Consider the following 21895-nt stretch of genomic DNA (forward strand, 5'->3'; position numbering starts at 1 on the left):
TTTTGAAGGCATGAGCCAGTTGAATGCAGTAAGATTGAAATGGTCCAAGAGGCTAACTGGCTGATTGTCTTCCCCTTCTTTGAAATCTGAATTTGGAAATAAATGCAGGTGATTTTAATTAGGCCATATGCATATTAATCAGAAATCACATTTGTGTGATCGAGTCCAGTTTTCAATCAGGGCATCGTGTTTAAAACATTGAAAAGTACAGATGTGATGCATTCTTCTCTTAGAAATGCTAATGATTAGTATAGATTGGGAATTACTGATCACTGAAATTTCTAAGATGGGTGGCTATTAGAACAGCCAAAATAGTTTAATAGCACAGTTTTCTGGCATTTTATAGTAGTGTCTCCTAAAAATATTGCCATGCCACCCCCATCCCAAATTAATGCTTCCAAGGCCAGTGATGTAGTGTGCTCACACCTTAAGGTTGCACTGTGATTCATGTTTTAATGATAGTGGCTGCTGGCTGTAACTATGGAATGTATTGTCATGGAAACTACGCTTTTCTATATTTACACCAGTGCTGGTTATGCGAGAGACAGTACTTGAAAGAAAAATCTGTATAATATATAGCTTAATAACAAGACAGGCAAGCTAGGAATAAACAGATCAAAGATTCAGCGATGTTACAGCTGCTGTTTGTCACCACAGTACATTTCTAAACAGGCTCAGTCGCTGTTCCAGAGAAGTGCTGCTGTGATGTCACTTTGTGCCCATGGGTCACACAAACTTAGGTTATTGAACAGCTGAGTGATGGGCATCCATGAGTGAACTCCCATGGCACGTGGGCTCATGTCCAGGCTGATTGGGGGGAAAAGTATCAGCTGAGTGAATCGAGGACACTGGTTTGTAAGGGCTTGTTATTTGCAAAAAAGAAATGGTCAGAAATGGACCTGGGTTGTAACTCTAACTGTGGAGCAGCTCTATCTGCCACTTCCATCTAGAAGCTACTGTAATTTTACTGAGTTTGGGCTCTTGTGCCCAAGTGCTAAGAGTGCTAAGTTCAAAAATAGAGTGAGGAAGAATAATCATAAAACATTATTCCAAGATGAAATTTAACTGCACGCAAAATTTGGATAAAAATGAAGTTATTGTGTGGTGCAAGAGTAAGAACAAAGCTGTTTAAGAAATTGGTTCTTTTATAGTTTTGAACTTTGCAAGGGTAAGTTATACTGATGAAATTCTACTTAAAGTATAGCTATATGCATATATGCAACACACACGCACATGTAGCTATACTTATATAAACATAAAATCTTAATAGAAGAGGTTGCCTAAGTTGGGGTCTGCAATCTCAGGCAGCTTTTTAAAAAAAATTCTGTGCTATTCATCCTCTGTACTGCTTGATCTGGCTTCACACCGAGACCTCCATTTGCCATTTTCTCTGTTCTGTTGTATAACAAATTTCTACTTCGGGTTTATTACAGAAAACTGTTTCAGTTAAGAACTTACTTGCGATTGCCAGGGAGACAAGCTGCTCTCATTTCTTTAGAAAGAGTTTCTAATTTGATGGGCAGAGCTTAGTGAGTCACAGAAAAGCAGGGTCAGGGCACTGTGAAACAACTGCTTGGTTTACTTTGCTATCAGCTGTGAAATCATTAAGGACATCACTTTACTTTCCATATCATAGCCTTTTCATTTTGTATGTGTGTGTCTGCCATGACCAAGCCTAAACCTGGAGGATACATTAATCCTACTTTTGATATAAATAATCCTCTTAAAAAGCCCAGCTAGTGATTTGCTCATCCAAGTGCTTTATTATGCATTTTCAGCCAGTGTTGCTTTAACTGAAGGAGCAGCGACAGCTGTAACAGAATCCAAACCAGCGTTATGCTCCCAAACTTCTTTAATTATTGCTTTTCTGGTTTACAGCAAGATGTTTGCAGGTTGCAGGGATAGCAGTACTAGCTGGAGTCAGTAGTTACATTGCCTCCAAAGCAGAGTTTAAAGAGGGTTGAGTTTTTAGCTTCATGCTGGTGCGTTTTCCGTGTAACTTCATATCTTTATTCAGTGTCTCCTGCAATCCTTCAACCTGTCTATTTGTAAATTCGTGCCTGGAGAAAGCTCCCATGTGGCAAGCCAGGATTGGATAAATGTTGCTTGTATTTCTCTTATTACAAACTCCCAGCATCTGTGATTTTCAGCTCTGAGTACAGTTTGTTTCCTGCTGAGATTCATCTATTTGGGGAAAGCAAAGGTCATCGCTTCTCCGGAGTTGCGACTGATTTGATTCTTTTTCACGGGGAGGCGCTGGGAAGGGAATCCTTACTGGAATGCATATTGATAAAGGCTGAGGATCCTGGCTTCTTAGATAAGTCATTTTTTTTTCTCTTCTCTCCACACTATGACTATGTATTGCAGCAACTCACTGGCTTTTTACCAAATCAGGAGCTGCAGTATTTTTCTTCCGATGGAATAATTTCAGCCCACTTCAGCTAGCATGACAATCTTATGTGATTGTTATGAGTAGGCGTTTACATCCTTTTACATGCTAATACTGCCACACCTGCTAGTCCCCCTCATTTCCATTTCTCTCTCTTTTTTTTCCTTTTTTTTCCCTTTTTTTTTTTCTTTTTTTTTCCCCCGATGTAAGAACTAATTTCCCAGAGGAAGGGAAATCCTGAGATCTGTGATCATTGTTTCATCGTTGATTCACCAACAAAGAAGGGGATGGCTGAATGGGACCCAGGTAGAGATTCAAGCAGGCTGCTTCTGACCAGCAAGAGGAAAGCTAGCTGTTGAGCAGCATATGTTGCCACTCCATGTGCTGTGTTAGCTACTTGTTTTCAGCCTTCAGTAGGCTGCCACTACTGCAGCACTAAAGGAATGTGCCCTATTGTTAAAAATCCTGACTGCTTCACACCAATGATTTGCCACTGCAAAGTTGCATGCACCAACAACACTTTATCGTTGATGTTTGGATGCAAGGTAGGATGTGGTTAATGTATTTAAATGCATGCTGTAACTCCTGTGAATATCTGTGCTGTTTAATTTCGTGTCTGACTAGAGATTTCAGTGCAAATTGCGATCCGTTGGCTATAAATTAGGGCTTACAGCCGGCATGTTTTAAATGTTAGGGGGAAAAAAAAAATCAGAAGCAAAGCTTTCTTATTTCCCAGGGTTATACGAGTAGAGATTTACACGGGAGAATAACGGATTATGAAGCATTTGTTTTAGAGTTGATTGTATACTTAGCTAACAGTGCTAAGATTGCTAAACCACTGCTCTGCTATTTGCCTGGCTTTATTGATTTGGATGTGTAAACTGTTATTACAAAAACACAATCCAGCAAGACTGAATGTATTTTTTTCCATTTATATTGCTGACATGGTTTTTAACCAGAAGAGCAATACTGAAGTATACAACCCTGCACTTTTCTGTAAGACTGAATAAGTAAGCTCCCATTTTTAGGTCCAGAGGAATATCTTTAAGTAAGTGTTTTCTTCTACGGACTGGACAATCATTTAATTTTCCATTTAAATTTAAATCATAAGGTGGCGCAGTTAGCCAGAGAAGTTTTTTCCTGGCTGTGTAATGCTACCCATCCCAATTTTTTTAACAGTGGTGTTGGATTGGACTGTATTTTCCCCCATATACATCCTGACTTGACATTTGAGTATAACTGCTGTTTGTTATTTTACTGAAATAATTCTGAAGTGATGGCTTGTTTTCAAAACTTATTGTCTTTGGGTAAAAAGTTTGGTTCTTGGATCACTGGGTCAATCATAATGATCTTACAAGGGGGTCACATACTTTGTCCCATTCCTTTTCCTTGCTCTCCTTAAATACTGGATCATATTAAAACTGTTCCTCTATGTCTAAATAGAGTAGGAAATGAGCAGTTATATATAAAAAAAAGTAGTGTCAGTAATTACTTAAAGTCATTAACTTCATACTTGAATGTTACTAATCCTCAAAAATAGCTAAGTTAAAAAAATCAAATTTTAGTTATACAGTCCACAAACTAGGGAACACAGGATGTTTTCTGAGTTCCTACGTGACAGAGTAGCCTAAGTAAAATGAAAAGACTTTTTGAAATAGGTTACAGATGACCCAATGCTGCCTAAATGTATATCAGCTAGAAGTGAATGACAGATCATGTATTGCTTCATATAATACACTAACTCAAACTTGGTTATAGTCAAACACATACAAACTCTCAGTCTGCCTTCTGCTTTTCTTGTAACTATGGCCTGCCTACATGTCTGGTTACTCGAGGCTTTTTTGAACTAAAGTTTCTTGTTTGTTCCCTTCTGTTTTAAATAGGCAAAAATATGTTCTATTAGTGAAAGGGTTATAATTTAATTGCTGTGTCATGATGCCACTAGTGATATAAATAGCATCAAGAGTTTGTCAAATTAGAAGCTTTCTTTAATTTGCATTATTTTCATAAGAAAAAAATGATATATTTTTTTACTTTAACTTTCAAACCTTAAGTCCTCTTGTTTTCAAATGTTAAATTCCAATTAATAAAGGTGAATTGTTAGTCGGGGGAAATTAAATGCAAGCCACCCTTCCACAAAGGTAGGCCAGTGGCCTTGGGACTAAGTATCCAATTTGTATTCCTGCCTGTAAGCATGATTTTCAAAGGATATTCTTTGATGCACTTAAGTTCTTTCAAGATTTTCAGATCCTGTTAGGAGGAAGCAAGAGAATAAAAGTCATAAATTTCAAACTTTTTTTTCCTCATCTTTTAGTGCTTCAGGCTCATTACATTAGTCACAGCCAATGTTTTATCTTATTGTGGTGGTGTATGAACTACTTTTCAAATGAAAAGTGGATGTGTGGTATAGTGATCATTTTCAGAGAGATGAGAAGGAGCACAAATGAACTTATTTATCTTGGGCTGGTTCCACATGTGTCAGATTAGTACCCTTTGATACCACCATCAAGCATGCATGAATTACATTGGTAAATGTACAGAATATCACCTCACTTCAAGTACCTTTTTCTCATTTCTCCTTGTTCTGCAGCCTGTATATGAATCCATGACTTTTTGCTTTGGTTGTATTTCTAGATTTATAGGTGCAGATCCATTGTTAACAAGCAAAGAAGTGTGAATAAGAAGTGAGACTCTTTTTAGGAAATGTTTTAGTCATATGGCATGAAGTCATGGATCTAAGCATGCTCATAATATTGTGACTTCTAGAATCATGTGGCTCTTGAACTCAGGAAAGAGTGTAATAGCCTGAAATGATACTTTATATTCTGGTTACAGAGGAGAAAATAAGTCCTCAGAATATAAAATCTAGATAGTGGAATAGACAAGAGAGGAATTCAAAATACAGGCAAATATCTCCAAGTGCCAAAATAACCAGGTCATGTTATTAACTGACTCCTTTCAAAAAGAGAGGGCAAGTTGCAGTATTGCTTACACTTGTGATTTACAGCTTTTAATTTTAAGTTTGTATTACATACAGACTACTTTTTCCTATGGGCAGTGAGTGAGAGAAACGCAGTGCCTCAGAACCATCACACCCATGCACATTTTATCTGTTCCTCATGCAATAGTTTTACAGTCTTCTCATTCCTAGCAGGTGGTGCCAGGGAGTTAGTTCAGTGGGGCAGGAAGAGGGTGCACATCTTTCCACACCGTATGTTGCAAAGAAGGTCATGGAGGAGCCCTCACTGTGCCTGCAGGAAGCTTTGCTTTTCAGCTTGATTTCCTGCAGTTTGATAGTTGTCCTTGTCCTGGACCTTTCCTTTCAGTGATGTCCAGTTTTGTAATCCTTGACCTTGAAATTGCAAAGAATTCAGAGCAGTGTAATTTGAAGGACAGGTCAGTTACTACCTGAATTGCCACGATTGCACTTTAACACATTTGAACACTTTTTCAATTTCTAGTAGGGAAGTACCCATGTTCCCATCACAGCAGTACAGAGCTGAAGCAGAAGGAGGATAAGCAGGTTGTAAAACATGGCCCTCAGGTGCCAGGAGGTGCTTTGCAGATCTGTCTTAGCAGGTTTAGCACATGAATACCTATTCCCTGAGTCCATGAGAAGCTCCACAGCTACCGGACAGATTCATGTGCACAGATTGAAGGAAGGCTTGTGTGTAAGACAGACCCACGTTCATGGATCTCTATTGAGAGGAGTGCACAGGCACATATCAGATTCTCACTGAAGATGCTGAAACTTAAATGCATGCTAGAATGTCAGTATGTGCTTACTCACTTTGCTGAATTGTTTGTTCAGTATTGCAGAAGAGTTATCTCCTGGCTCTTAATATCCTGTTCATTTTGCTCTTATTAAGAGTGCCGGGAAGGGATTTCAGGTTGACTGACATGTTTCTTAAATTATATTTCAGCTGCAGTTCTGATTCTCAAATGGAAGTGTTGTTCTGCCTTACCTCTTTACTTCTATATATATTGAAAATAGATATTGAGGAGATTCCATTGACTTCTCTGTTTGTTGACCTTGACCAGCTATTTTGATTAATCCTACTTTCCTTTTGATTTAGGTTTATTTTTATATCTGTCCTAGCATAATTTAATTTCTTTTTAAAGGGATAAGATATACTTACCTCTCTTCCCTGTCTCCTTTCTTTCTTCCTAGCACATTTATCACAACCTGTCCTCCAGCAAAGTAGGTGGTTTTGGTAGGTTTTCTCCTACTATTTTTCAGTTTTAGCTGAAACAATCAAATAATGACCTATTCCACTACCCAAGGTGATCATGCAAGTAAACCCACTTGTTTCTTCAACTGCCAAAGTGTCTATGTTTTGAAAAACTATTGGAATGCAGAAGATTTTATTATTAAAACAAACAGTAAGTGGCATTACTGAATACCTTGACATTCATATTTATTATTTTTATCATTATCAAACTGTTAGAAAACTAGTAGTTTTCTGTACTGGTGTTTAGTCTCTTGAACAAACTCTGAGATGTCACTTAGTTCTTAATTGAGAATATTCTCTATATTGTCATAGTCTAGACCTGGCTATTGTACCGATCAGCCTCTTGAGATGACAGGAAAGCACTTCTCCAACTGGGTATGATACACAGCAGACCTGCTCAAGGCCTGCATGCTTTAGCTCCTTGATCTACCCACATGAACTCAAGTGCAGTGGATGCAACTAGATAGAACACTCATTCAAATTCCAAATGTTTTTTTGAAAATAATCCCCCAGCCCTGCCCATGTGTCCTGATTTATTTTGCATTATGGAGTAGGCTTGGGGTGTGGAAACAGGATGCTTTTTTGATGAAACCAAGCAGAAAGATTAATTTCAGAAACACACCTAGTATTCTGCAAAATCTTACATGTATTCAGTTTATAAAAACAGACTAACACTATTTTAAAGTAAAACACAAAACAGGTGTGATGCTGTGATTGAGCCCTTCTTATCAGCTCTTCATTCTGTGGATCCATTCCTGCTGCATGATGATGTGTATCTAACATCTTACTCCACTGACATATTTAATTTGATTTTTGGGGGACCAGAAGTGGAGAGATGCAAAAATACAACATATTCATGGTCATGCTGACTTCTCTGATCCATCTACAGAGACTGGTATATTGTATAGGGTTCCAGAACCCTCTGAAAGAGTTTGCTGCCTATTCATGGACAATCAGCAGGGTAAGTCAGCTGGAACATTGCTGCCACTTGCTATGCATAACACTGACAGTGGCACTGAGAAACCTACTTCCACATTATTCTTATTAGGCTACTGTGGTGTTTAAATAAAAATGCTCAGCAATAGAAGGAGCTGCAGAAGAGATGCAGGATTGCCACTGGCAAGAGGCTCTGAGTATGATCACTTGAGTCACAGAGGATTTGTGCATTAATGCACAATGTTCAAGGCAGGGAGAGTTTTCTTCTCTGGATTGCATTTATGCAAGCTGGACATGGGGTATAAGCCCAAGCACACTTACGTGGCTGTATCTTTTTATTTCTGTCAGGCATTCACTAACCCCCTGCACTTTAACACTTCTGGCTGAAGAGGAAGTGATAGCTCTCCAGCAGTTCCTGCCCATCATCAATGAGTGTGGGAAAAGAACTACACATTTCACTCAAAGGCCACCAGCCTGAGATCTTCTGAGGCCCAAGTAGCAGTTTATAAGGCCCTTGGACCCTGTCAGGAACTCCTCCCAGCATTAAAAAATGTATAAAGTGGATCCTACTCTTCAGAACTTCTTGTCCCCCACCCCTGAGGAGCATTGAGAGGAGCTCTGAACAGACTGTGACTTTGTAAATGATCCTAGGTTTGTTACCTTGAACTCAGCATGGGTGCTACAGAAATCAATATTACAGGAGACACAGGATGGCAGAAGCCTAAGGAGAGGTAAGAGGCAGCAGCAGGATGGTTCAGGAGGGGCAGGTGGGGTAAACATGTGAGGAAGGATGTTGCAGAGACAGCAGCTTAGGGGTAGGATGAGAAGGCAGTGGCCTGGGCAAGGGTCCTGAGGAGGCAAGCAGAAAAGGAAGCTGGTGAGGTCTGGCTAGATTGTAAATGGGAAAAAAAAGTTGTATCATGAATCTTCTGAAAGTTTTGGCCCATGCCCTCAATCACACAGGATTTACTCAATCACTGGTTAGGGAATGCAAACAAGGGTTACCATTTTCTCTTTTTTGAAATGAGTTCACTTGCCCACTGGCACTGGCCAACATCTTGGAGGGAAATGCTGAGGTATTTTTGGAAAAGCATCAAGATAAGATGTTAAAAATATTTGTGTTTGTGTGTGAGTACTGTGTCTCACTTTCTGCCACTGTCCTGCCCACAAGCTCCCTGTACACTGTGACAGAGATGGGTGGCTGGTGGGAGATTCCCTGAGACAGCTTAAATTAAGAAAACAGTACTAAAAGTGTTGGGGTTTTTTTTATTAAGGTGTCTTGTTTTGTTTTTTAAAAGTTTTATACACTGGAAGGAAGTTCTGTTGAAGGTGAGATCCTCAATCCCTACATCATTTTGAATCAGTGGCTTTTTCCCCACATTTTGCCTGAATATCTTCTTCCAGCTGCTGTCAGCAGCTGGGCAATGGACCGGATGGCTCACAGTGCTTCCTATCAGAATCATAGGATGGTTTCTGTTGGAGGGGACCTTAAAGTATCACCTAGTTCCTTCCAGCCCCGTCTTGTTGTCATGCTTCTGTCATCACAAGAACATTCTCTGGTAGTGCAGCACTGGAGTCTGATTTTCAAATTACTTAAAATTCACCTGGAGCTAAAGGACACTGTGAATGCCCTCTGTACTGTACCTTTGAACATACAGCCATAGTGGGAAATGGGTTTCTTTTTTAAGCTGGCAATAAAGAAGAGCTGATTGTTGTGGTTCATAAGTACTGCAATAAAGTTTACCTATGGAAAAAGTAGGGCAGGAGGAACATAGCTAAGGGTTACCGAACATTTTGAAGGAGAAGTTCAGAGTTTTTTCAGACACTTGTTTTTTTTTAATATATTTTTGCTTTAAATTATACATGATAATTACATAAAATGAGGTACTTTCAAATAGAAATGACTTGATGCTCAGCTACATGAGCTGCTTGATTTTGCAAACTAATTATTGACTAAGAGAGGGATATATATAGACATTCATCTTAGCTGTAAGAGATGTCATAGAAGAGAATGGTGATAAAGAAGTGTTATATAAATATATTTAAGTGATAATAGCAATAGAACTGAAAACTGTCACTGAACAGTTCTCCTGATCTTTGAAAAGTAGCTTTTATATTTCCAGTGTACCTGTCAGAAATATTCTCATTATTAAAATATAAATATTTATTGCTTTCACTTTTCTGATTGTACTTCCTTCAGCTTTAAGCATTTGCTGTAGTATTTATAAACATGAAGGACAGGATTTTTCAAGAGAGAGTGGGTGGGGGTTGTGCTGAGTGTAATGGAAACCTGAATGAGAAGAAAGATTACTTATGGGAATTCCTGAGACTCCCTGTAGAAGTTAATGATCTATAATCCCAGGAGAGATGGCACAGAATGATCTGATGAAGTATTAAGGCAGTTTGCACTATTCTTTTGAGTCACTCGGCTCTTGAGTGTACTGAGAGTATCACTGGAAAGTAAAAATCTTCACCCAACTTCAGTGAGGAATTGCACCTGTTAGCTTCTCTAATGATCCCCACCAAGGCAGAAAACCAGGTTTTCTGGGACACTGTCTGACTCTCAGTAAACAGGAAAGTTTTTTGTTTTTCCTCAAACTGGCATTTCAAAAACCTTGATTCTGAGAATCCTGACATGTCATTGTGGGGAGATTTCCTTTAGGAGATGCTGACAGCTGTTCACTGTAATTAAGATGGAATATGCCAAATATGGATGTTCAGAAAGTTGTAAGGTGCTGTCAGCACCAAAGTTCCCACAATGAATCACCTGGAGGCTCTGTAGATGTGTGTAATGTGGTAAAGAGCCTGTCCCAACACACGGTTGCCTGAGAAGGAATGTAGACACATCATTTGTTTGCAGGATGTGAGCTCATCCCCTATGGAAACAGACCTGTAGCTGCCGGCCTTGGACCAGCTGCAAATATTTAAAGTATACCTGTATTTCTAAGTAAAGGAGGACTAATGATTGTACTCAAATACTCAGCTCCTGACATTCTATATTGAAAAATTGTTCGATTTTTTTCCTTGGCTGAATTTGGGGGTTATCCTAAGGTCTTTCAAGACAATTTGTAGACATGGCTTGGAGGATTGTTCATTCCAGGAACTTCCAAAAGGGAGTATAGATGAGACTGCAACAGGGAAGATTACTTGCAGCCTACAGCCAAACCTCTTGCCTCTATCTTCAAACACCTCCCACCCCTGCCCTTTGCCTTTTGGTGATATTTGAGAGTGTGAAACACATCTTGGATTGATTTATTAAAAACGCTACTTTAGTAGCAACATGGATGTGGGCCTCTCTCAACCATTTGGCCGGAGAACCAAGGGTCATGCTGAGAAGCAGAGGGGTTTAGCAGAGTTGATGTAGCATAAGGTCTCAATCATAATTCAACAACTTGGATCTTGAAAAATCTAACCAATAGGTCAGATTTAATCTAACCATAACAGCTCTGTCAGGCTTGGTTCATCTGGACCTGTGACCACCATGCATGTGACAGTCCACCTGAAGTATAGCCAGGTATGCTGGGTTAGAGGTCCAAGCTCAAAACTGTGAGAAACTTGCACTGAATTCTGTGAAAGAAAAGAGACCCTGTGTCCAGCGCAGAGGTGCTCCACCCTTAAATACTTCCCATCGTAGCTACATACAGTTAACCTTTACCAGCCACAGGTGCTTCAAGTAAGAGAGCAGTTTAAATTCAGTGAATTAAAAGGTTTCATAGCTAAAAAAGGCATTTAAATTAGTAAATGCATTCTTGCCTACCACCTTATAAGGCTTATAGCAATGCCCTGTGAACAATATGTTGTTAAACTGTGTTAGTCCTGGCCCTTGCACTGTTTATGAGAGGTGTTGTCAGCTTGCAGTGAGATGACTTGAAATTTGTAGGCATCCCAGGGAAATCCCAGTCTGTATAAAACATAGTTCCATAACAGGATAGTCACCTCCATAAAACATTGAGAAAATAGTCTGTGCCAGAGAGGGTTCTGTGACCTTGATTTAGGACAGGGAATGGGAACTCCTTATTTCTATTCCTGGCTCTCACATAGAATTCCTGTTGTGGCCTGAGGAAAATTGTGCCTTGCATCTCTTTCTAGAAAATCAAGTTGGTAATACTTGGCTCAGAGGAATATTGAGAGTTAGTAGTTATTGTGTGTAAACAGCACTGAAATGAAATGAACAGTGTAGGTACAAGTGGTTTAAGGACCAACATAAAGCCATAGTTAGGCAAAGACAGGGGACGATATAAGTGAAAATGGAATGATGTTGGTGAAAATCAAAGTATTTCCTCCTTTTATTTCTGTGCATGACTCTTTCCACACTATTTATTTCAGGTATACCTTGAAATACTATTATTCATCTTTCTTTTTAAGGTTTTTTCCTCCAGGTCTGAGGTTTCACATCCTCCTCTCTTTTTTTTTTTTTTTTTCCCCATAGCAAATTGTTGTAGATGAATTGCAAGTCCTTGCAAAAGTGGGTTTGAGAAGAAATTGCTGACAGGCTCTTATCTCCACCCATCCAAGAAGTGCTACTATCATTTAATTTATTACATAAAATTGCTGAAGAGAAGAAGCGATTTCCAGAACTGTGGTTGAGTTTTTATTTTGCAAAGATATTTAAAAATAGTCATAGGATTATGATACACGAGGAAGGAAGCTGACAAGCAGATGAACATACACCTGTTGCAAGGACGCAAATCAGTAACTGCATCATGCAAATCTTGTGAGTGTTCAGGAATTGTGGTCAGGCTGATCGCTAGGAGGGACATTCAGCCCAGTTTAGAGGGCCATATGTCTCTCAAACTGTACATTATATCCCAGGTTCTGCAGTCTACAATAAATTAAGCTAAGTGCTGTAGAGTCCCATAAAATTCAGGACACAAAAAAATCTGCAGAGCTGTGAGGGAAGGTCTTTTCAGTGTTCTTGTAGCAGTGTTTTGCACTGTTCCTATAAAAATACAATTTTCCTACTTGTTTCTTTCCCTTGTTTGTGTCAGTTTTTGTTCTCAGATTCCTGGTCCTTAGCTTAAGAGAGATAATAAATTAGCTGTGTAGGAACTAAACACTTGACAGCATAAGAAAGCACAGGCCATTTCTGCACTGGTAAAGTTAACTGAGGACTAACATTCCATACACAGTAGTTTGGGACGTAAAATAACCAGGACAATATGTTTTCATAAGATAAAGTTTAGTGATACATTTTGAAACATGTATTCCTTCCCAGAACAATTAAGAAAACTCAAGGGAGGAGGTGACAGTAGAGGAGGGAGAAGAAGTTGACCTAGAAAATGCACTTGCGGGTCTAATTTTGTGTGTATGTACGTATTACAGAGGAGACTGTTGCACCTCCTCCTTAAAGCCCTGGTGTTTTGCACTCTTTACTATATGCATCAACCCCCACGTGAGTTCCAGACATGCAGGTCTTTAATTTTTCAGCATTAAGGGCATGTCTTTCCAGTGTCTTGAAGATCACAGCCCTGTGAAGGTGTTGGAAGTGAGCAGAGAGAGAGGGAGTAGAGCCTATGTGAGAGAAACTTTCAGAGGGTTGCAAGATCTGGTTATGAACAGGAAGGTTTTGTATTGAAAGTGTTTTTGTTGCAGGGCCTTCAGGCTTGCTTCCTCAGGGGTACAGCTGGAGGGACAAGGGAACAGCACCTTCCTCATAAAGCTGGGACTTGAACCTCAGGCTATTGCTCCTTGCATTGGAGGCAGCTTCCTAAACCAGTGATTTAATTTGCTGTCTACAGTTGCCTATCTGATGTATAAATCTCTTACTGATGCTGGATTGCACCACAGAGCATTAGCAACTACTGCTTTCCTGTGTAATTGGAATAAAAACTTTCAGTGTGCTGAGCCAGAGAAACGGAGATGCTCTCAAACTAATCCACATTCTGCGTGCGAACACCAGCTGCTTCTCAACTGTTTTTATTCACCAGGAGAGACAGCATAGGGCTCCATGAGTTAATAAAGTTTCTGTTATTAGATGAGAATTAGTTGTCCTGAAGTCTGATGAGTTTTCTTCTACTGTCTTCAGTAATTCATGAAAGAAAGGAGCCCAGATAGGAATGGGTCAGCTCACATTACAAGAATGCATACAAAGTAATCACAGAATCTTAGAAATGTTGATTGGAAAGAACCTCTATAAATGACCTCATCCAAATATCACTGAAAGCAGGAAAAATGAGAGGTGATTTAGCATGCAGCTGTACACCTCTCTTTGCAGAAGAAATGGTGTGGGTTTTAAGTAATGCCAGGTAAAATACCGCTGCAGCTAAAACAGAAGGAAATATGGGAAGCACAATTCAGAGTTTAAAATTCGGAAAAGGAAGTTGAAAGTTCTGAATGTTACTCCCTGTTCTTCCATTGATCCAATAAAACATGTGTGGGAAGTTGATTTGGCCTCTTCTGATTAAAGCTGGGAGTGTTGCCAGGTGCCAGGATGGTAGGGGCTTCTGTCGCAGGGGTGGGGCATCACCTTTTATGCCTCTGTTTCTAAATAAGTTCAGGAAAAGTTTGAGACTCTAAGGTTGTGATCCTTGAGATAATTAGATACCAGTCCCTTTGGCTTTTGACAGGATTGAAGTGCCTGCTAAGGATCTGCCCATGCAGAATTTTGTTTCGCCAGTGCTTCCTTTATCCAGCTTATGCCTTAGCTCCTCCTCTGCTTTGCTTCACCTCTCCAATATGCATATGTGCCTTCTCTGCTGTTCCTGGCTCTTACTTAAAATTCTCTGTTAGACTCCAGGTCAGCCAATGTGGTTGGTTTGGGTAGGGAAGTTAGGAGGGCACTTCTGGTGAGAGCAGCAGACGGGAATAGGGATATGTGTCCATACCCTGTCACATATATGGACATACACACAAACGGGTCTCTAAACTCTGCACTTACCTGGTAGATTAGTAATACTCCCACTCTTAATTCTGAATCTTTGGTAACTGTAGGCCTTGGATGTGATGATGGGTGGGTGGGAGAAGCAGAATGTCTGTTTAAGGCTGTAAACTGCATTTGAAAGTGTCAAAAATGTTTGTGATGCAGAGGTCTATTTGCCTTGTATAGAAAATGCACGTTGTCACATCCCTGAAAGTTCTTATGCAAGAGTGAGAAGTCAAACAGGTCTTTGAATGCTACAGTAAATAATAACATGACTTGTTGTCAAAACTCTAATAAGTTAAATCTAGCTAATGTATTTTAAGCATTTCTTTATTAAGAAGGCTTTAACTCCTTGAATTAATTGCAACCAAAATTAAAATAAGGCAAGAAAAGGAAAGGGAGCAGATTCTGCTTTGATTTTCCTGCATAGTTTATTCCTCTAGTTAGATGGTGAGAAGCTGATGCAGAGACCCAAACTAAGACTGATATCGCATTGTAGTGAAACACCTCCATGTTAGGAATTCCAGATTTGGTTAAACCTTGCAAATGACTGACTTAAAGACCAAGGCAGAACAAGACACTATTCCTTGGTGGAGTTTAGCTGCAGAAATTAGGTTTAGGGCTTTTTATTGAGAGGCTTTTCTCAGACCTCAGTCAGACTTGGTATCTAAAGAAATTTGTTCGTTTGGTCTGAACATATTGCTGCCTTTTTAAGGGGTACAAGGCCCTGGAAAACTGTGTTCTCTTGCTTTTCCTATCATTAAATAGCTCCACAAAGCATCAAATAAGTACTGAGTATAACACTATGTGTGGTCCCCTGGAATCTGCTGGATTTTACTTGAATTTAGGGCACAAAATTTATCAAAGAGGAATAATGCAGTCATGCGTTAGGTAGCTTTTCTGAGAACAAGTCAAGGCTTGCAAAGCTGATAAATTAGAGTAAACACAGCATTTTGTCAGCATTCCTTAGCTATTATATTGTTATCTTCTGCATGTGAATAAAAGTTCTGATAATCTTCCTTCACCAGCTGCAAAGCAAAATTCGTTTTCCTGTTGTGACTAATGTGGAAGGGTTTCTTTTCATTCAAAAAGAATGCTGTGTACTACAAAGAATAAAAAAATAATGAAGCTGTAGCAGGACAAAAGAGAAGGTGCTGAAAACTGGAAAGAGCTGAACATTTTTTGAACTTGTAACTCTTCAAGTTACATTTTCTCTGTATGAAGTTTGGAAAATGAAGTGAATTTCGCCCCTTTTTAATAGTGTACTTGAACCTATGGTGTGCAAGTAGAATAATTCTGAGTTCAACACATGATTATATAATGATACTTATAGTTGTGGTACCATTCCCAAAACAGAAAGACCTTATAGGTTCATATTTATGGTTTAACAGGCGAGATCACAAAAGAGGAGAAAAGCACTTTATTTTTTTCAATGTGTTTTCACTAACGCTAAAAATATAAGTTATAATTAAACGCTCTAAATATGAGCAGAGACGCCTGAGCTCAAAAGCTTTTGGGTTGGAAACAACCACTCTCCAGGTAGTGGTGACCTTCTGGCAGTGTTTGCTATCAGCTACAGCTGCTTTCGTCTCTTCTTTGGCTGTAGATACTCTACTCTGCTTGCCTGCAGAGATGATACAAACAACCATTTAGCAGCTTTCTCTGAGCTACCACTTGAGCCCTAAAAGGAGGGTGCAGACTGCTTAGAGACACGTGGACTTGCTGCTTTCCCCTGCTCCGAAGTGCACTGCCGTGCGCGGCTGCACAGTCTACAAAGATCAGGTTCAGGTGCAATCCCACAATGGAAAACACGTTTTAGGACAGATGCACTTTGTAAAACAGGCGAGTCAAAAAGGCTCTGAATTATTTTTAAGGAGCTCTGCAACTGTTGCTATATATTTTTTTGTTCTAAATATCTGCATTTAAGAAAATACTTTATTAAGTGTATTGAGAACTTCTAGTCACTAGCCTTAGGGAAAAAAATTATATTGAGTTTCTTGATATTTGTGCTGGGAATGCCTCTGGAAATAGGCTGTCCATCTCTGTCATATACATGGTGTGGGTCAAAAAAAGGGAAGACAAGGGAGCTTGTCCTATGGGTCTTGGTGACAATTCTTTCCTTCTTCTTGCCTCTTATATCAATGCAGATAAATACTGAAGAGAGATCTCTGTTTAGGCCACCCAGATATTTCAATCCACAAGTCCTGATCTTTTGAGACTTTAGGAACAAAGCCAAAAAGTAGGGATTCCCCTTCAGGTACCAAGAGAGGCTTTGACTTACCTAGAAACAAGATATCTGTACTGTTCTCAAACTCTTTAGAAAGCCTTATGTGAGTAGCACAGAGTAGAGATAGGGAGGTCTTCAGCAGGCATGAAGGGAGAAATATGAAACGGAGGAAATATTTCTAGTTTGGATTAACCTTCTCTTGATTTCAGTTGAGATTTTTGTTGGATTCCAAAGTTTAGTATGAACTTCTCGATGAGAAGCTTAAAGTCTGGATTTCTTCCTGGAATTTCTTTCCCGGAATGTTTTTCTTGTATATGAAAGACAAGGAGAGCAGCAATGAAATGAGAAAATACCTGGAGTAGTCCTTGTATGTGGGTGGTTTGTTTGGCTGTGTTTTGTTTTTCTGGCTTGAGGAACTGTACATTTCTCCTTTTATCTTGAAAAGAAAACTTCTAAAAACCAAAACCATCTTTTATTTGTGCTCTGCTGTTCCACTTTCTAAAGATGCCGTGTTCTGTTTTCAAAATAGAAAGCTCCTTTTCTCTAGAAAACTTTACAATGTATTTGAAACTCCCAAGAAATCCGTAATATTCTCCTGTCTTCATCCTATGATGGAATAGTAGCCTTTCTTCCCGTGCACCCACTTGATTTTTCAAGGGCTTCAATTGGATGCTCAAAAGCTGTAGTGCCATTGATTGTCATTCACCTTACTGTGAGTAAAACCATATTTGTTGTTATTGTATCCTTCAGGTTGACTGAGCTAAGCAGTGGTGTGTGGCTGTTTACTCGTATCTGTGTAAAGTGTTAATCCTTGCCTCAAGGAGACAGGAGAGCTCTGATTTCTTCTGTTCCTGGCCCTGCCACAGGCTTCTTCTGTGGCTTCAGTGCACGACCCATTACTAAATATACAGGCCAGGTATTGCATTATTTAACACCACTACCTAGTCCTATTTTCAGCACCATGATTGATGATTGCAGGTGATCCAGTTTTGTGCTGATTTTGCCAAAAGCAGTGTCAGTATTGCCATTGTGTGGGCACCCAGAGGGGATTATATTAAGCAAGTAATCTACTGCAGAAATATTCTTTCAGTCTAGTTAGTGGCAGAGGTAGGAACAAAGCAAACATAGGGCCAAATAAGGCACCTTTTTCCATCCAAGCTTCTAGGCTTGAGCATCTCCACTACTAAAACTATTGCTGATTATCCCTTTAAGGGAAAAATGTTAATATACAAGATCTAATTACCTCTGTCTAAGCTGATACGCCTACAGCACCTTTTACATAACCCAAACACTTGAGTTCCAATTATACAATTATATTTTAACATGTATTAAGTGCTATTCCTTTAGGGACGAGACTTACACTGAATATTTTAACTAAACTCCTTCCTCAAGACGGACATATATATGGTAAGGTCTCATTTCATTACAATGCAAAATCTTGAGTGGTTTTAGTTCTTTTCCCCTTGACTAAACCATCTGGCTCTTCAGACAGCTCATTTTCCACATCTGTGGCACTGACAGCAGTATCTGTACATGTATATCAAATGCAGGCTTTGAAGCTCATGTTCTTGGGGTCAGCAGTGGCCCATGACTGCAATTAGATCAGTAAGGATCTCTCCATGCTCGGTGTGAGTATCCTCTGCTTTGCAAACAGCCTATGGCAAGGTCCGGGTCTCTTGAGGAAGCAGCATGTTCAAATGGGGAGGAAAGGCTGCTGCTTATTTAAATAGCATGTCTTGCTCTAAAGGTTGATAGTGCAAAAGGCTGAGTGTCCCTTTACTGAACAGGCAAAGGGCTCCAAGGACCATTCTTCTTTTCTGATATCTTCATGCAACTTCTGTAAGACACAAAAGCCCTCATCTGGATGACTTGTTGAGGAAGGCTGTTTGCTGCACACTTTCAATTGTTAACATCAATGAGGTTTGTAGGTCAGCTCTTCTGAAAACCCAGAGCCTAAGTTTAGAGTGAGGAGTCTGTATTCCTATGCTCAGAGCTAACTCAAGTTTTCTGAACACCCAGGAGAAGTTGGGACTTGACCTGAAAGAGCATAGGAGAAGAAGAAATGAAGCAAGAATCAGTGAGTTGAGGGCAACCCTGGTGAGCAAGGCTGGGGACTGCTGGTGCTCCCCATGGTGGATTAAATACGTGTGGGGTAATGGCTACTGTTGGAGGGGAGGAATCAGGTCCCAGAAGTGTTCTGCATCTCTCCACACCTCAGCATCAGCCTATGCCAGGGCTGGCACAGCCTGCAGGGCAATGGCAGAGCTTGTGCTAAGTTCATTGCTGCCATGGATGTTGCCTTACCAGCAGCTGAACCACCTGGTTTAACACTGATGCAGTGCTTTCTGTACTGCACTGTGGTCATTTCTGCACAGTGACTCAAGTTTAAAATATCCCCTACTTAGAAAACCAACTTTTGGAAATGTTGAATAAAGTTATCATATTGGGCTGTACCCATCAGATAAACAGAGTTCCCACCCAAAGAAAATGTGAACATAATTAATTACAAGGTAAAACTAAATTATTACAACACTGTACTTGTGTTATTTTAATTATACAAACCCAAAAAATCTGGAGGTAAAGTTCCCATGGCAACCTTAACTCTGTCTCCTGTGTGCAGTGTGTGTATGTTGGTGTAAAATACGAACATGCATTATCATGGTCAGAGTGTTTTAGGACTTGCTGGTCAGGAAGATGTTAATCAGACCAGAAATATCATCTTTAAAAGTAATTTATTTTTTCCATTTCTCTAGCCAAGTATTAAAACGTAGAGGAGATTTTTAATTTGTGTCCAGTCTGATAAGTATTCCTGCTAAAACATAATGCCTGAACCATCCAAACCTTGTCATAAATCTGATATATCACTGTTCAAATTTAGCTGTGATTGTGACAGAGACCCTGCAGCCACGAATCTCAAGAGCTAAGATGAAATTGGCATCCATTTCTTTCCAGAGACCTCACTAGTATCAAACATTTGGTTACACATTGCACTCTGATACTAAAACTTAACACTGCAGGGCTAATTTCACCCATAAAGTTTCTTTCAAGAAGGTTAGACACTCTTTGCCTGTCTATCAAGGATTATGGAGGGTGCAGGAGTCTGGTGATGTAGCGGAACAGTTCCCATGATATCCTGACCTGGAGTAACTGTCAGATGATACCCTACGATATCACCTAAAGGAATGATATATCCAGCAGGCATTCCCATGAAACACTCCCTTAGTCTCTTCATTTCCTTCTCCCACTTCACCCATGTTCACTTTTTCAAAAATGTCCCCATCAGCCGTTGTTCTCTTACAGAGCAAGGGGGCCCGATGATCAGGGGAGGGGGGTGTTAGCTGCTGATGTGGAGACCGAGACCAACAGCTGTAAGAAATTTCAAATTTCAGCTGTTTTGCACAGACAGAGTGAATAAGGGAAAGTTTTGTGATTAAAAATCCCCACCACGTATTACACCCTTGTGAAACATGTCTAGATGGTGAAGGCATTAAAGGGTACTATTCATTTTTATGGCTATCGTGTGATTCCATCAATGGCATGTAGTGAGCTTTAACAAGTATTATGTAAAGTACTTTTCAAAACTACAGCCTATTTTTTTTTTCCCGGTGGTTGCCTTTAACTCTATTTTCTGTGACATAATTCTTCAGGGTGGTGGCTCAGAAAGAGGATTAATACTTTACAGGAAGAACATTTCCTTGCATCTACTGAATATGACCATATTCTTGCTCAGCTGCTGTGTAAAGTCAAAAGAGACATTACACATACATAGCATAAGCATAATGTGTGTACAAACATATTCTGAGCAGACACACAGAACAATAGAAAGATTTGCAGGTTTCTAAAGTCCCCAAGATATAAACCTGAGGACAGAAACTGGCATTCACTGTGTTGAAGAGCTGTAAGTATATAAAGCAGATGTAAGTATTAACTCACTAAGAATTCATCTAAAGAGAACTGAGAAATATTAAGAAAAAAACCTCAGAATAATTCTATCCTGTTGTCATTGGCAGTGTGGGATTAAATGTTAGAACAATTCAATTTGGAAATGTCTTCAGATGGTGAATTTCCTTTAAATATAAGAAAGCTGGACATACTGAAGTAGAGCAATTATTTCTGTGCTTTAAGTACACATTGTTTTCCTCTGAATCATGAGGTTAAATAATATTTAGCATCTAATACTTAGCATCCTGCCAAAATTGAACAGCGTAGAGACTTCCTGCCAACACATTTCTGAACTGGTATATTTTATTTCCTTGGATATAGCACAAAAGCAAAAATGTATATTTATGCCCCTGAAGGCACTGGAAAATACTGCACAATTATAATCCCCAAATGCCTTTAATCACAATTACTTTTCTTTTGTTTGTAGTTACATTTTCTGTATTTTTTAAGAATACAGGTTTGAAATTAAACCTTAAAATCAGGTGGGATATATGTGCAATAAGCCTAATGACAAACCTTTTTAAGATTAGTCATCTCTGATATAACCAGTGGATACCTCTGTGCTCATGTCAGCAAGACACAGTCTCTGGGTCAGGGGAGGCGACATCAGATTTCTGTGGTTATTCCCAGCTAGATGAAACCAGGCATAAAAAAGCTCTCTTGCAAGTGCTGTCAGAACAAAGGGATTGCTGAACAGGATTCAGAGAAGGAGTTAAAAGGAGCAGAGAAAATACACGGAGGAGGAGAGTGAAACACTTCAAAGCCAGTCTCACCAAGGCTAGAATTCTCCAGGAAGGTGGAGGGTAACAAAAGTGACACCACTCTAGTTTTGCAAGCTGTGAATGCCAGCAAAATGCAGATCCTTTTCTAACAATTGCTGGGTTGAAATCCTCGATCTCTTTGATAGTTTTTGTTGCCTCAGCCAAAAGGACTATATAAAACTGAAGCAAAGAAGGATGTGGAATGCTCTCTGCCCCATAAGCATGGAATATGAATAGTGGCTTTAGTCAGAGATACAAAAGTCAGTGGAAGCTGTGCGTGGCATTTCTGGGGGCTGAGTCTCTGGTGAGGGATCCCGCTGGTTCCATGCACACTGAGATGTGAGTGTGCTCTGCTGTGCCCCCCACGGGGCCGATGCTCGGTGTGCGCCACAAACGCGCTGACTCAGTGTTCTGTGTTACGCACACCCCGCGTTTTTCTGCCAGTCATTCAGCTGGAGCTCTTCCAAGAGCACATCAAGCCTGCTTAGCTTTTCTGTGGCACAAAATAGTGGAGGAGGGATTGAGCATGCCGAAGTCACATCCCAACAC

The 21895-nt window shown here is 39.8% G+C and overlaps 1 protein-coding gene across 21 annotated transcripts in view; it reads left to right on the forward strand.

Moving 5' to 3' along the window:
• Nucleotides 1-21895, forward strand: part of DLG2 (discs large MAGUK scaffold protein 2) — a 1001253-nt gene that overhangs the window by 367864 nt on the left and 611494 nt on the right. The window contains exon 1 of one of the 21 annotated variants that reach the window (XM_020584338.2): nucleotides 2159-2934. The exons of 18 other annotated variants lie outside the window; for them this stretch is intronic. In XM_020584338.2, coding sequence (XP_020439927.1) covers nucleotides 2833-2934 — 102 coding nt within the window. In that variant the 5' untranslated portion in view covers nucleotides 2159-2832. Of the gene's footprint in view, nucleotides 1-2158; nucleotides 2935-21895 lie in introns of those variants that run through there. 2 more of the 21 variants (XM_020584341.2, XM_039562570.1) reach the window with 2 other exon arrangements.

The sequence above is a fragment of the Corvus cornix genome, chromosome 1 (assembly GCF_000738735.6).
Source record: "Corvus cornix cornix isolate S_Up_H32 chromosome 1, ASM73873v5, whole genome shotgun sequence".
NCBI classification, from domain to species: domain Eukaryota; kingdom Metazoa; phylum Chordata; class Aves; order Passeriformes; family Corvidae; genus Corvus; species Corvus cornix.